This window comes from Notolepis coatsorum (genome assembly GCF_963971535.1).
Source record: "Notolepis coatsorum genome assembly, chromosome: 17".
Classification (NCBI taxonomy): domain Eukaryota; kingdom Metazoa; phylum Chordata; class Actinopteri; order Aulopiformes; family Paralepididae; genus Notolepis; species Notolepis coatsorum.
Window position 1 is genome coordinate 66,852,323 of NC_140181.1, and position 13,595 is coordinate 66,865,917.

At 44.5% G+C, this 13,595-nt stretch overlaps 1 protein-coding gene across 2 annotated transcripts in view; it reads right to left on the reverse strand.

The window, feature by feature from the left end:
• The window catches only part of LOC311244600 (zinc finger protein 335-like), an 81,160-nt gene that overhangs the window by 22,872 nt on the left and 44,693 nt on the right, over positions 1-13,595 (reverse strand). For both annotated transcript variants that reach the window (XM_084334197.1, XM_084334196.1), the window contains exons 23-24: positions 839-936; positions 226-303 (exon numbers count right to left, since the gene is read on the reverse strand). In XM_084334197.1, the coding sequence (XP_084190323.1) occupies positions 226-303; positions 839-936 (176 nt within the window). The remainder of the gene's footprint in view (positions 1-225; positions 304-838; positions 937-13,595) is intronic.

A 13,595-nucleotide genomic window follows, 5' to 3' on the forward strand; every position in this document is an offset into this window, starting at 1 on the left:
CCGTGGTTGGCCCCGAAACAGTTAACAGTCCCTACAGGTGCATTTAGCTCTGTATTATTTTATTTGCACTAACTATCATGCAATTAACACACAATCATGCGAAACTATCATGCAATTAAAAATATAAATGATTTTGACAGCCCTAGTTTTATACACAATTTTATACGTGAAGATTATGAGGGAACAAGTGGAAACCCTACAGGACAGCCTGGGTACCTCAGTTACCTGGTTATCTCCCGTCATCAGGTGTTGAACTGTCTGTCCATCCACTGTGGTGATCTGCTGGATGTACGTTCCCTCCTCCTGATCACAAAACACATATGCAAACAATGAAACAATGTGAAATAACAACGTGAAACAACAACAGCTACACAGGGGCGACAGTGGCTCAGGAGGTAGAGCAGTTGTCTGGGAATCCGGAGGTTCCCGGTTCGATTCCCGCTCCTCCCGGGCAGCGTGTCGAAGTGTCCTTGAGCAAGACACTTAACCCCTAATTGCTCCCGATGTGCAGGTTGGCAGCACCTTGCGTGGTTGCCTCTGCCATCGGTGCGCTATATATATACCATTTACATAGAAACACCCAATACATTTCTGTTTTCGAAATAATCTGGGATGAGGAAGTTGTTAAAATGATAACAGTGTGATTTTACCTTAGGCTGGACTGCCAGCATCAGACATCACTATCTCCTGTTATATTCCTAACTTTTAATATTTGTCTTTTAAACTGTTTTAGGGAAGCAGCATTTGTGATTGGAGGATCAAGAAAGGAGGGTGAAGCTTGATATATGTAAAATGTACTGCTGTTATCATTTATCCAATCCCAGCGTGATATTGATACCTGGTCTGACAGGGCCTGTTCCTGGGCGACGATGATGTGATCGTGACCCAAAGCCTGAAGCTGTTCTGGACTGATAACCGTCTGGCCTGCCTGCAGGGCTGTGATGTACATAAAAAAGCACACAAACATAAACACACACAGGTCAAAAATACAAAAGTCACTGATCATAAGTACTGTAGTACCGGTATTCTTAAAAAAGAAATTAATGCTCAAATTATTCTGATTGGATAAAAAGGTGACTTTTTTATACAATTGGATAAAAAGGTGAACATTTTACAAAAATGTGTGACTCATCAACACTAGACCACTCCAACATAATGGGCGTTACAAGGCTGTTCCCCTCCCCCACCGGGGACAATCTGACCACCTTTATTTGTTCCTTCTACCCAAGTACACCCCACCCCACGCATCAAACGTGTGAAGCCCTCAGTTAGAACAGTCAAAATATGGTCTGAGAGGGCAGACTCTGAGCTGCAGCCGTGGATTCAACACAGACTGGAGTATGTTTGCCACCCAGGCCACCCTGGACTCGCACACAGACATCGACTCCTACACCTCCTCCGTTGTGAACTACATCAACTCCAACATTGACAGTGTCACCTCCCTTAAAAAGATGAATGCATTCCCCAATCAGAAGCCGTGGATGAACAGAGAGGTCTGTATACTACTAAAGGCACGTGACACCGTTTTTAGATCTGGTGACACGCAGGCCTACTGAATAGGGGAATTAAGCGGGCCACAAGCCACAACAACTCCCGACCCCCAACACATGTGGTAGGGCATCCAGGCCATCAAGACTACCCACCAACAAGTCTCTTCTAACCACTGAGCCCTCCCTCCCAAATTAGCTCAATAACTTTTATGCCCGCTTTTACAGGGACAACCAGAAGGAACCCATCAAGGCTGCTCTCCCTGCTAACCTCCAACCCCTCACTCTCTCCCCCACTGACGTGTGTACTGCACTGAGCAGGACTAATGCACGTAAGGCAGCTGGCCCTTATGGCATCCCCAGCCATGTGGTCAGGAACTGCGCTGAGCAGCTGACCAATATGTATCTATCCACATATGTCTGTACATATCTGCATATAATACTTTTTACATATCTGTAGATACTATATCTGTACATATCTCTGATCTAGTAGTATGACTTACTATTAGTGTATTTATACCTATATCACTGTACATAATAATACTACAACTCTGTACATACATCTGATTAGCACTATTACTCAGTAGTACTAATTTTATATCCAGTTTAATCACCTGTACATTGTATATTACCATTACACTTTACTGTTAGATTTGCACTCCGGTTGGATGCCAAACCCCTTTTCATTGTACTGTACTTGTACCTGTATAATGACAATACATTTGAATCTAATCCTCTGGTTGTAATGTTCTGATCATGATGTATTGTATCGTACTGTGTTTGGTATGTACTGTGTTTGGTATGTACTGTGTTTGGTATGTACTGTGTTGTATCGTACCGTCTTTGGTATGTACTGTGTTTGGTATGTACTGTGTTTGGTATGTACTGTGTTTGGTATGTACTGTGTTGTATCGTTTTATCAGCTGAGTTAAATATGGTGTTTGATTGGATAAAACGGAATAAGTTGGTACTAAACATCTCAAAAACCGATGTGGAAGTGTGTATTTGCGACTTCCGGTTTGAAATGTCTGAGTGAGCAGCCTTTGAAAAAAGCTCCCGGTCGCAATACAAAACAAACGTGGAATAACATGATCTGAAAACGAAAAAAATAAGCATTCAATGACAAAAGCAAGGAAGAACAAGTGGACATATGAGAAAACAAAAAAGACCCTAAAAGAAGAAAAGGAAATAACGAGGCGACGCGAAGAAATAACGAGACGACGTGAAGAAATGGCGCAGCTACAACAAGTCAACACGGAGATCCCCAGCTGGGCTGTGGAACTCGGAGCCAGTATTCGGGACATACAGGCAAGCATGCAAACTAGCGTGAAGGTAAACGAAGCGAACACGCAAAGCATACAGACAAGTATAGACAGACTCAGAGAAGAAGTAAAGAAAGGACAAGACGAACTCAAAGAAGAAATAAATAAGAGACTTGAGTCAATTGACGAAAAGTTGCTGAAACAGGAGAAAGACACGGTGGCGTTGGAAGAGAGAACGGCCGAGACTGAAGAATGGAGTACAGAAGTACAAAAGATTCTAATGGAGACTCTCGAGGAACAAGGGAAGATGAGAGAGAAGTTAACTGACTTGGAGGGGAGATCAAGAAGAAACAATATAAGAGTGTGGGGTCTGAAAGAAGGGCTAGAAGGAGCCTCGATGTCCAAATATATGGAAAGCCTAATACGAGAGAAACTGGATATGTCACTGTCAGAACACACCGATATGGGAATACAGAGGGCACATAGGATACAAGCACCGAGACCTCAGACAAATGGACCACCGAGAGCAGTCATAATTAACTTCCTGAGGTTTGAAGTCAAGGAGAACATTCTTAAGAGAGCCTGGCAGACGAAGATCGATGTGGAAGGACAGAGAATATCCTTTGACCACGACTATGCAGCGGAGGTGGCTGCAAAACGCCGAAGTTACGTGGAAATAAAAAAGATTCTAAAAGAAAAAGGGATTCGGTTCCAATCACCGATGACCGCTCTGAAAGTGTACTGGCAGGAAGGCACCAAAACCTACAGCAACGTACAAGAGGCAGCGAGGGACATACATCGGGATGGAGAGAGGACGCCGGGACGAAGAGAGGGGGGAAAACCCACATATACACCCACCCCGATGGAGAGACTGGAGAAGATGCGCAGGTGGAACAGAGTCGAGAAGAGGAGGACGGATGAAAGATGGGGATTGGAGATGATTCGAGACAGAGCAGCTGAGGAGAGTGACAGAGGGACATCGGAGAGAAGCACAGGGAGAGCGCGAGGGACCACGATACTTCAAAAGGAAAGATAAGTACAAAACAAAACAAAAACATTTGACTAAGACCATGACTAAATGTGAAAGATGCATAGAAATACACACAACATAGAATAAGAGTAATTGTAAACATAAAAAAAAAATAAAAGATAAAACTTAAACAGAGAAAAGGCATGTGATACACAGTACAAATTAATGTGGACATAAAAATGATTCTATGTCTCTGAAAATGACTGACAGAGAGAAAAACACACGTTGGACAGATTGTGTGTGTGTATATGTGTATGTATATGTATGTATATATATATATATATATATATGTGTGTATGTATGTATATATATATATATATATAAAAAAAAAAAAAAAAAAATCATATTACCGGGAGCTCAAGGACAGGGCAGCACACAGACAATGCTGGACTTACATGGTGAGCTTTCTTTTTTAGCCACTAGGGGGAGCCCTCTCAATAGGAGAGCCTTTTCTCCCCACCCCCCAGCAGGGGATAGAGGAAAGAAAATAAATACCTCTGACACCATGGAATTGTCAAACTTTGTGAATGTTGTAAATGTTTATTATAGTTATTTGAATGTAAGTCGAGTAGAGTTAGCAGTGGCTACAACTACAAATATTATTTTATGTGACATGGGTAGAACGGGAGATCATTTCGAATGGAAAGATGACACAAATTAAAAGTATTAAGATGATGTCGCTGAATGTTAATGGAATGAATAATCCAATCAAAAGGAGTAAGGTGATGACGAAGCTTAGAAAAGAGGAGGCACAGGTTATTTTTCTACAAGAAACACATCTAATACAACAAGAACATGAAAAACTGAAGAGATTCGGATACGAGAATATGTTTTATAGTTCTTTTAAACAGAACCTTAGGAGAGGAGTAGCTATATTGATTAAGAATGCAGTGAAGTTTGAATTGATTAAAGAAGTGAGAGATAAAGAGGGGAGATATGTAATGGCCAAGGGGAAAATGGAAGGCCAAATGGTAACATTAATGAATATATATGCACCCCCAGACAGTGAGAAATACCTATTTGAAACAATCTTTGATATTATAGCAATGGAAGGGGAAGGCGTTTTAATCTGTACAGGAGACTTCAACGTAGTATTGAATTACGACATGGACACAACAAGCACAAAGAGATGGAGAACACACATTAGCAAATATATGAAAATACAAATGACAGAATTAGGAATCACGGATATATGGAGAGAAACACACACACTAGACAGGGAATACACACATTATTCACATCCACACACAACATATTCAAGGATAGATTACTTCCTCATGACAACAGGGGACAGATACAGAGTAGAAGATTGTAGAATAGGGGTAACAGACATATCAGATCACAGCGCAACATATCTGACAGTAAATCTGAAAAGTAGACGGAGAAACACAGTCTGGAGACTGAACGTAGGGCTATTGAATAACAAAGGCTTAGTAGACGAAGTAAAAGAAGACATAATAAGATACAGAGAGGAAAATGATAACGGAGAGGTAGATCCAAACATTCTATGGGATGCAATGAAGGTAGTAATACGAGGAAAATTGATAGCAAAGGCAGCACTACTCAAGAGGGCCAGAATAGAGACATACCAGAACTTAGTAAAGAAACTGAAAGAATTAGAGAAAAAACACCAAAACTCAAAGAACCAAGAGACACTTAGGGAAGTAAAAGACGTTAGAGAAAAGATAAACAAAGAATTACTGACAGAAGTTGAGAAAAAGGCTAGATATGTGAAACAGACATACTATGAAGGAGGAACGAGAGCGACCAGACTCTTAGCTAGACTAATCAGAATACAACAGAAACAAAATACAATACACACAATAAGAGACACAAACACAAACAGGTTACTAAGAGAACCAGCTGAAATAGAGAAGACTTTTGTAGAATACTATAAGACACTATACACACAACCGAAAGCGGCAGGAGAAGAAGAGATAGAGACATTCTTAGAAAAATTAGATTTACCATCGATAGGAAAGGAACAGAACAAAATATTAAATGCAGAGATAACAGAACAGGAGGTGGGAAATGCGATCAGTAAAGCAAAGAACAATAAGTCACCAGGTAGCGACGGATTCCCTTCGGAATTTTACAAAACATTTAGACAGGAACTGAGGCCCATATTAGAGGCAGCATTTAGACACACAATGAAAAAAGGAACAATGCCACCCTCATGGAAAGAAGCCATAATTACTACGATTCCAAAGGAAGGGAAGGATAAGGAACTATGTAGTAGCTTCAGACCAGTGTCCATACTTAATGTAGATTACAAGATGTATACATCGATAATAGCCAAAAGATTTGAGACATTTATGCCAGATATTATAGACGAAGACCAGACCGGATTCATTAAAGGAAGAAAAACACAGGACAACATTAGAAAGACAGTGCAGATAGTAGAGGAGATACAAAAAGAAGGAGGAAGTGCAGTACTAGTTAGCCTGGATGCAGAAAAAGCATTCGACAGTGTAAGCTGGATATTCCTATATAAAGTATTAGAGAAATTTGGACTAGACAAAAACGTGATGAAAACAATTAGGGCATTATATCAAGAACCAACGGCAAGGATTAAAGTAAATGGCAACCTGACGGACCGGATCAAACTAGAGAGGGCTACAAGACAGGGCTGTTGTCTTTCGCCGACGCTCTTCGATATATTCATCGAACCACTGGCTCAACTAATTAGACAGACCGAGGACATCAAAGGGGTGGAGATAAGGGGAACAGAACATAAATTAGGACTGTTCGCAGATGATGTGATAGTATATATGAGACAACCAGACACAAGCTTCCCGACACTGATGGACTTACTGACAGAATATGGATATTACTCAGGATATAGACTTAACGTAACAAAGACACAGACCTTAACATTGAACTACACCCCAACGACAGAGATCAAAGACAAATACAAGATTAAATGGGATATGGACAGGATCAGATACCTAGGAGTGAATATTACAAGAGAGGTGGAGGGACTATACGATGCAAACTATACACAGATTAATCAGAAAATCAAACAAGACCTAGAAAGATGGACAGTAATGCCTCTAGACTTTAGCTCAAGGATCGAAATTATAAAGATGAATATATTACCAAGGTTACTATACCTATTTCAGGCTCTACCTATATTAATACCACAAAGCCAGTTCAGGGAATGGAATAAACAGATATCAAGATTCATATGGGGGGGGAAAAGGCCAAGGATAAGATATGTGACTCTACAATTACAAAAGGAGAAAGGAGGAATGGCAATACCTAGTTTAGAAGATTACTACTACGCAGCACAGCTGATAATAGTAACATGTTGGTGCAACGAGAACTATGAAGCCAAATGGAAAGACATAGAAACAAAAAATGAGGGACTCAAAGTGCAGGCACTAATAGGAGACAGGGAGCTATACAGAAGAAAGGAACAACTAATAGACACAATTACCAAATTCACTATAAATATATGGAACAAGATAGTAAAGAAATACAAGCTAGAAAAAGAAACCAAGATACTGAGATGGATAACGCACGACAACAAATTTAAACCAGGGAAAGAAGATCATGGGTTCAAAAGATGGGAGAGGGGGGGCATAACAGCAATATGTACAATAACAGAAGGAGGGGAGATCCAGACTCTACAAAAATTGAAAGAAAGATTCGGACTAGAGAATAGCGACCACTTTAGATATTTACAGATTAGGGACTACTACAACAAGGAAATAAAACTAGACAAAGACAAAGATCAGAATGGGATAATTAAGATAATGGTAAAAGCATACGAAGGAAGGAAGGGGGGGGGGGATATCAGCACTATATCGGGCAATAATGGACAGCAAGGACATCACAACCAAATATATAAAGGAAAAGTGGGAGAAGGAATTAGAAACGGAGATAACAGAAGAAGAATGGTATAACATATGTAAGATACAACACACAACCACAGGGTCAAGGATATGGAGGGAGTTTGGGTGGAAAAACATAATTCGATTTTTTATAACACCAGAAATACAGGGCAACTATACACCAACACAGAAACCATGCTGGAGAAAATGTGGACAGGAAATAGCAAACCACACACACATATTCTGGGGATGTCAGATAATAAAGAACTATTGGGAAGAGATAGGAGGGATAATAAATGAAATAGTAGGATATGAAATACCCCAGACTGGACAAGTATTGTATTTAGGGAACTTAACACAGGAAGGAATGCAGGGGAAAGATATATACTTGATTAAGATATTACTAGTAGCAGCCAAGAAAGCACTGACGAAAATGTGGTATAGAGTAGAAGCACCGACGAGGGAACAATGGACAGAGATAGTGGGTGGGATACAGGAAATGGAGAGAATCACATATAGGCTGAGGCTACAAGACGAGAAGTTTGAATCAAAATGGGAGAAGTGGGAAGAGTATAGGAAAAAAAGAAACGACATCACAGGAGAGTAAAAAGGAGACAAGAAGAAAAAACGAAACGAAAATAAACTATGAAGGTACCAAAGAACCCATGTCACTTTTTTTGTATTTTTTTTTGTATTTTTTTGTATTTATTTATTGTTTCTCTCTTTTCTTTGTTTTTGTTTAGCTGTGTTTTTTCTTTTTCCCCTTTAGTGAATTTATTTTAGGTCAACTTGTCATTCGATTTCGATATTAATTTTTCTAATATCAGCTATATCTTTTAGTTCTTATCTATCGAATTCTATTGTTGTTGTGAAGGATCAGATTAAACCGAATATATATATTTATTTATGGATATATATTTAATAGTATTTGTATATCGTTTGATATCCTTTGTATATTCCTTGTACATATACACTGAATATCCCTTTATTCTACTACAGCCCATAATAGTTCATTCTCTTATTGGACAAAAGGACCAGGCGCCAGGGACAAGCCCCTGGCGTTCAAGTTCAAAGGTACCGACGAGACATGCCTTTACTAGCCTCAGCTCCGCGCAGGAATACGGCTACCGAAAGCAGAGCGGCACTACTTGTCCACTGTGCATATAAATATGGCGCAAGAAATGTAGAATTCCTCTTAGTCCTTTACCCTTCTACCCAACTAAGTAACAAGACGTGAAGCCTCACCCCACGATACCGCGTGCGGTGTAGTACGGCCTGTTTGGCCTTAGAATAGCAGTGAGACCTCGTGCGAATTAATAGCTGAATTGCCAGAGTTTGGCACCGTATTTCTATTAAGTAATAATAGTCTATTATGTATGGTGCATCGTTCGGTTAGAGTTCTAAAGTGAGCAGCACCCCCATCGTTTCCTCGCGTTATCTAGAGTCTTAACCAGGCTGGGCAGACCACGCGTGGTGCTTTCATCCGAGGAGTTCTGGGCGAGGACGAGTGGACCTGCACATTGGATTACCTACCCCGACGACTGCTGAGCCCTATACGGCATGGAATATCTATTTGCTTTGGTGCTTTGATTTGTGGAGCGGATAATCGCCAACACCGGTGAGTGTTGGATTTACCCCGAGAGGAGCCAAGGTGAGACGGCGCTCAGACCAGACTGAGGTCGCCTCGCTTCTTCTTCGTTGTGGACCGACAGCGACAGCTACAGCCATCGTCTACAAGAGAGCCCAAGTGTATTCATCTGTGGATCAAGGTTCCACGGGCACTGTTTTCTGTACCTGAATTCTCCCTGGAAATCGTTGACCAGACGGGATACAGCCGACGGCTCTCCTACCCCCCCTACTGGCTTACAACCGGCGGGACCCCTTCAGTATATTATCCAGCTATAATCATTAAGTGACCATCGCTATAATCCCCTAAGAGCCAGGTTGTATACTTGCTTCCTGTGTAACCAGAGATTGGACATTCAGTGTTGATTTGCATACGAGTACTCATTTGCCTTACAAGAGCATTCAATTCAAATCATAAATGTAATAAGTAATTATTATATGTACCTTTTGCTATATATTAAATATTTGACTATTACCTTTGTGTGGACCTGATTTCATATGTGGGAAAGTGTTCATCATACTTAGATATCGTGTACTGTATGGCCAGTAATTAAAGTACATAAAGCGGTAGTGGTTTAATGATACCATACTTATCAATACAGTCAGGGAATTGTACCCCTCAGTTACAATTGGTCCTTCGAGCCGGAGGGTAATCAGTGTAATATTAATATAGTGGTATTAATATTGAAATGGCCTATGATGAACACTCCACGAAACGGTCCTCCTAAAGTAGAACGCCCGCAACGTAGACGACAGCCACCTCAGTACTTAGAGGATTACGCCGTCAGTAAACTACCTAGCCTTCTACAAACGGTAAACGCAGTAAAAGTAGAAAGTAAAATTATGTCCAACCCTATCAACCAGGATACCCCGACCACAGAGGCCCTAGTGGGTTCTAATGTAACTGACCAAGCTCACGGTGGGGACCAGGAGGGAACTGACACGACTTTACCCCCCGCCAATACCGAAGAAGTAGTCCCCCCAGAGCTCCGGGAGGAAGACAACCCTCCAGAGGTGGAACTCTGCACGGAACAAGATGAGGAGAGCGCCGAGGAGATAGAGCTCCAGGACTCCCCAACGAGTACAGCCAGGAGCGGCTCACCTCTACAAGCGTCTTCCCCCAGCGAGGCGGAGAGGATGCTGTCACAGGCGTTCCTCGTCAGCCTGACAGCCTCTACCGAACGCGATCGACTCCAGGGTGAACGCGATCGACTCCAGGGTGAACGCGATCGACTTCAGGGTGAACGCGATCGACTCCAAACACAGCAACGGAGCGAAGAAGAGCACATACGCCTGGAGATGAGACGCCTTCAGACGGAAGAGAATATGGCAAGAGACCGGTCCGACACCCAGCGTGCCGCTGACGGTGCCCAAAGAGAAGCAGAGCGCGACATCGCTCTCATCCAGCGCGAAGCCGAGCGCGACAGACTACAGGGCGAGCGCGACAGACTACAAGCCGAGCGCGACAGACTACAAGCGCAGCTAATGGAGCAGCTGATCACCAGGGCAACACCCCCTCTCTCCACAAGGGGTTCCAGAGCCTCGTCAAGACACACGTCAAGGGCACCCTCCCCTAACCGATTAGGCGACCTTGAACTCGACCACCAGAGAGAGTCTACACCCCCCTCCGAACTCCTTCCCCGACCGGTCCAAGTGAGACCCAGCTACAAGGAAGGAACGGCGGACACGGCGGAGAGGCTAAATAAACGACTACAGGATCTAGATGACCTGGCAGAAGAAGAAGAGGGAGAAGAGGAGAGTCAAGCCCGACAGCAGCACATTACTCCACAGGACCAGGAGGTCCAGTACAGCCCAGGCTATACCCCCGCGGCTCTGCGCTACAGACCCCCGACTCGACTCACGGGTGAGCATGACGCACGACCAGTCCCGAGGAATAGCACCTGGACCAGCGGGCCATGGTACCCTGCCAGTACCAGCCCACCGAGAGGCGTAAGAAGAGACTCGCCCAGGAGGCCTCTCTTCCAACGCTCACCGATGTGCCAGCCATCCATGGCGTCATACATTGGCACACCGACGTTTCCAGACTTCACCCATGAGAATCGAGCACAGTACACGGAGCTCCGGATGTGCTTAGAGACAATGATGGTGGATGTCGCCGATGAACGCCACAAGTATGCAATATTATTGAAGCACCTGAAAGTGCCCCGAGCGCACAACATAGCGCTGGCCTATGCCACCTCTACGACCCCATACACCGCGGCTCTAGCAGCGCTGGACCAGAGATATGGACGTATATGGGATTACGTAATACAGGAGATAAGGCATATTGATCGCCTACCCCCAGCAACAGACAATCGCTCACTAGACGACCTGTCTATAAAAGTACAATCCCTGGTAGGGATGCTGGGGGCGCAACGAGAAAAGGGTATGCACGAACTATACGCAAACTCGAACGTCGAGAGGATTTTAGAGAAGCTGCCGCCCGCCCGACAGGAGCGCTTCAGGCGGCAAAGAGACCACCGTGATCCTAACGGTCCCGAGCCATCCCTCCTAGATTTAGCCGACTTCCTGGCGAGAGAAGTCAGCAGCCTACGGCTGGATACGTTCGTGCGGAGCACGCCAAGCTCCAGAGAGGGACCTAGGAGAGTAAACGATGGCCGAAGATCGGTGACTGTCATGCACCAATCAGAATCAGTACCGAGCAGCAAGAACCACAGTACCCCCTTGACGAAAGAGAAGTGGAAGATGGTGTGCCCGTACTGCGAGAAGGAACACTGGTTGTCACAATGTGACCAGTTCAAGAAGATGACCGCTGAAGAAGTAAGTCACTGGATAAAGTCCAACAGGCGCTGTTACCGATGTGCGCGCAGTCACATGGCAGCTGAGTGCCGCCTAAAGAAGAAGTGTAGTCGGTGTGACGGAGCCCATCTGGATGTCCTACACGACAGTAACAAAAGAAAGCCTGCACCATCCAACAGCACAAAGGCAAGTGTTATGTACATTGACCCCGCTAGCAGCAGCGGCGCCCAGGTGCTCTTAAAGGTGGTCCGTGTAACCCTGAGTTACCAAGACAAGATCATGGACACTTACGCCGTCCTTGATGACGGGTCAGAGAAGACCCTTCTCCTCGCGTCCGCTGCGGCCCAGCTGGGGCTACGGGGGAGCGAGAACCAGATGACTATTCGGACAATAAGACGAGATCTAAAGACGATAAAGGGCGAGAATGTCTCCTTCACTATCGCAGCAAGCGGGCAGCCAGAGAGACGGTACAGGATTACTAATGCTTTCACCAGCCAAGAAATAGGACTATCGCAGTACACCTACCCCATCGCCAAGCTGATGGAGAAATATGTGCACCTGCGTCAACTTCCTATCCCGCTCATAGACGGCGCCACCCCGACCCTGCTGATAGGCTCCGACCATGCAGACCTCATAGTCCCGATAGACCGGGTCCATACAGGACCCAGAGGTTGTCCTGCAGCAGTCGAGACCCGCCTAGGATGGACGTTACAAGGCCCCCTCGCCAAGTCTCTTAACCGAACAGCAGCCACTGGCTGCCTCCACTCCAGAGCGACAGAAGGAGACACCACACTCCTGCAGCATGTAGAGAGGCTATGGACACTAGAGACAATGCCCTTTAAGAACGAAAAGAAAGACATTCGTTCTAAGGAAGATATCTACGCTATAGCCCTCCTCGAGCACGGGACAAAGAGAGTCAACGTCAGCGGAGTGATGAGATACGCAACTCCACTCCTGAGGCGAGAGGGAATGCCCACCTTTCGTGCTACAAAAGAGGCGACGGAGCGGTATCTATTGAACACAGAGCGGCGCCTAGCCAAAGACCCCGCTCAAGAAGCTGTGTACCGCGCTGAGATTAACAAATTAATCACAGCGGGACACATAAAGAAAATTGACATTAAAGAGGCCGATCAGACGACCGAATCATGGTACGTGCCGCACCACAAGGTCCACCACAACGGCAAGGATCGCATTGTGTTTAACTGCAGCTACCAGATCGGATCACAAAATCTGAATAAAGAACTCTTGGCCGGCCCAACACTCGGCCCCTCCCTACTAGGCGTGCTACTACGCTTCCGCCAGGACAAGGTGGCTATCAGCGGCGACATCAAAGGGATGTTCCTGCAGGTGAGGCTAGTGGAGGAGGACAAGCCCCTGCTGCGGTTCCTATGGAGAGAGAGGATCGGAGATGAGCACCCAACCATCTATCAATGGGAAGTCCTCCCTTTCGGAACCACATGCAGCCCATGCTGTGCTACGTTTGCACTGCAAAAGCACGTCGCAGAGGACCCAGCAGCAGATGAAGAGGTCCAACAAAGTGTGACAAATAGTTTCTACGTGGACAACTGTTTACAAAGCGTCTCGACGCCAGAAG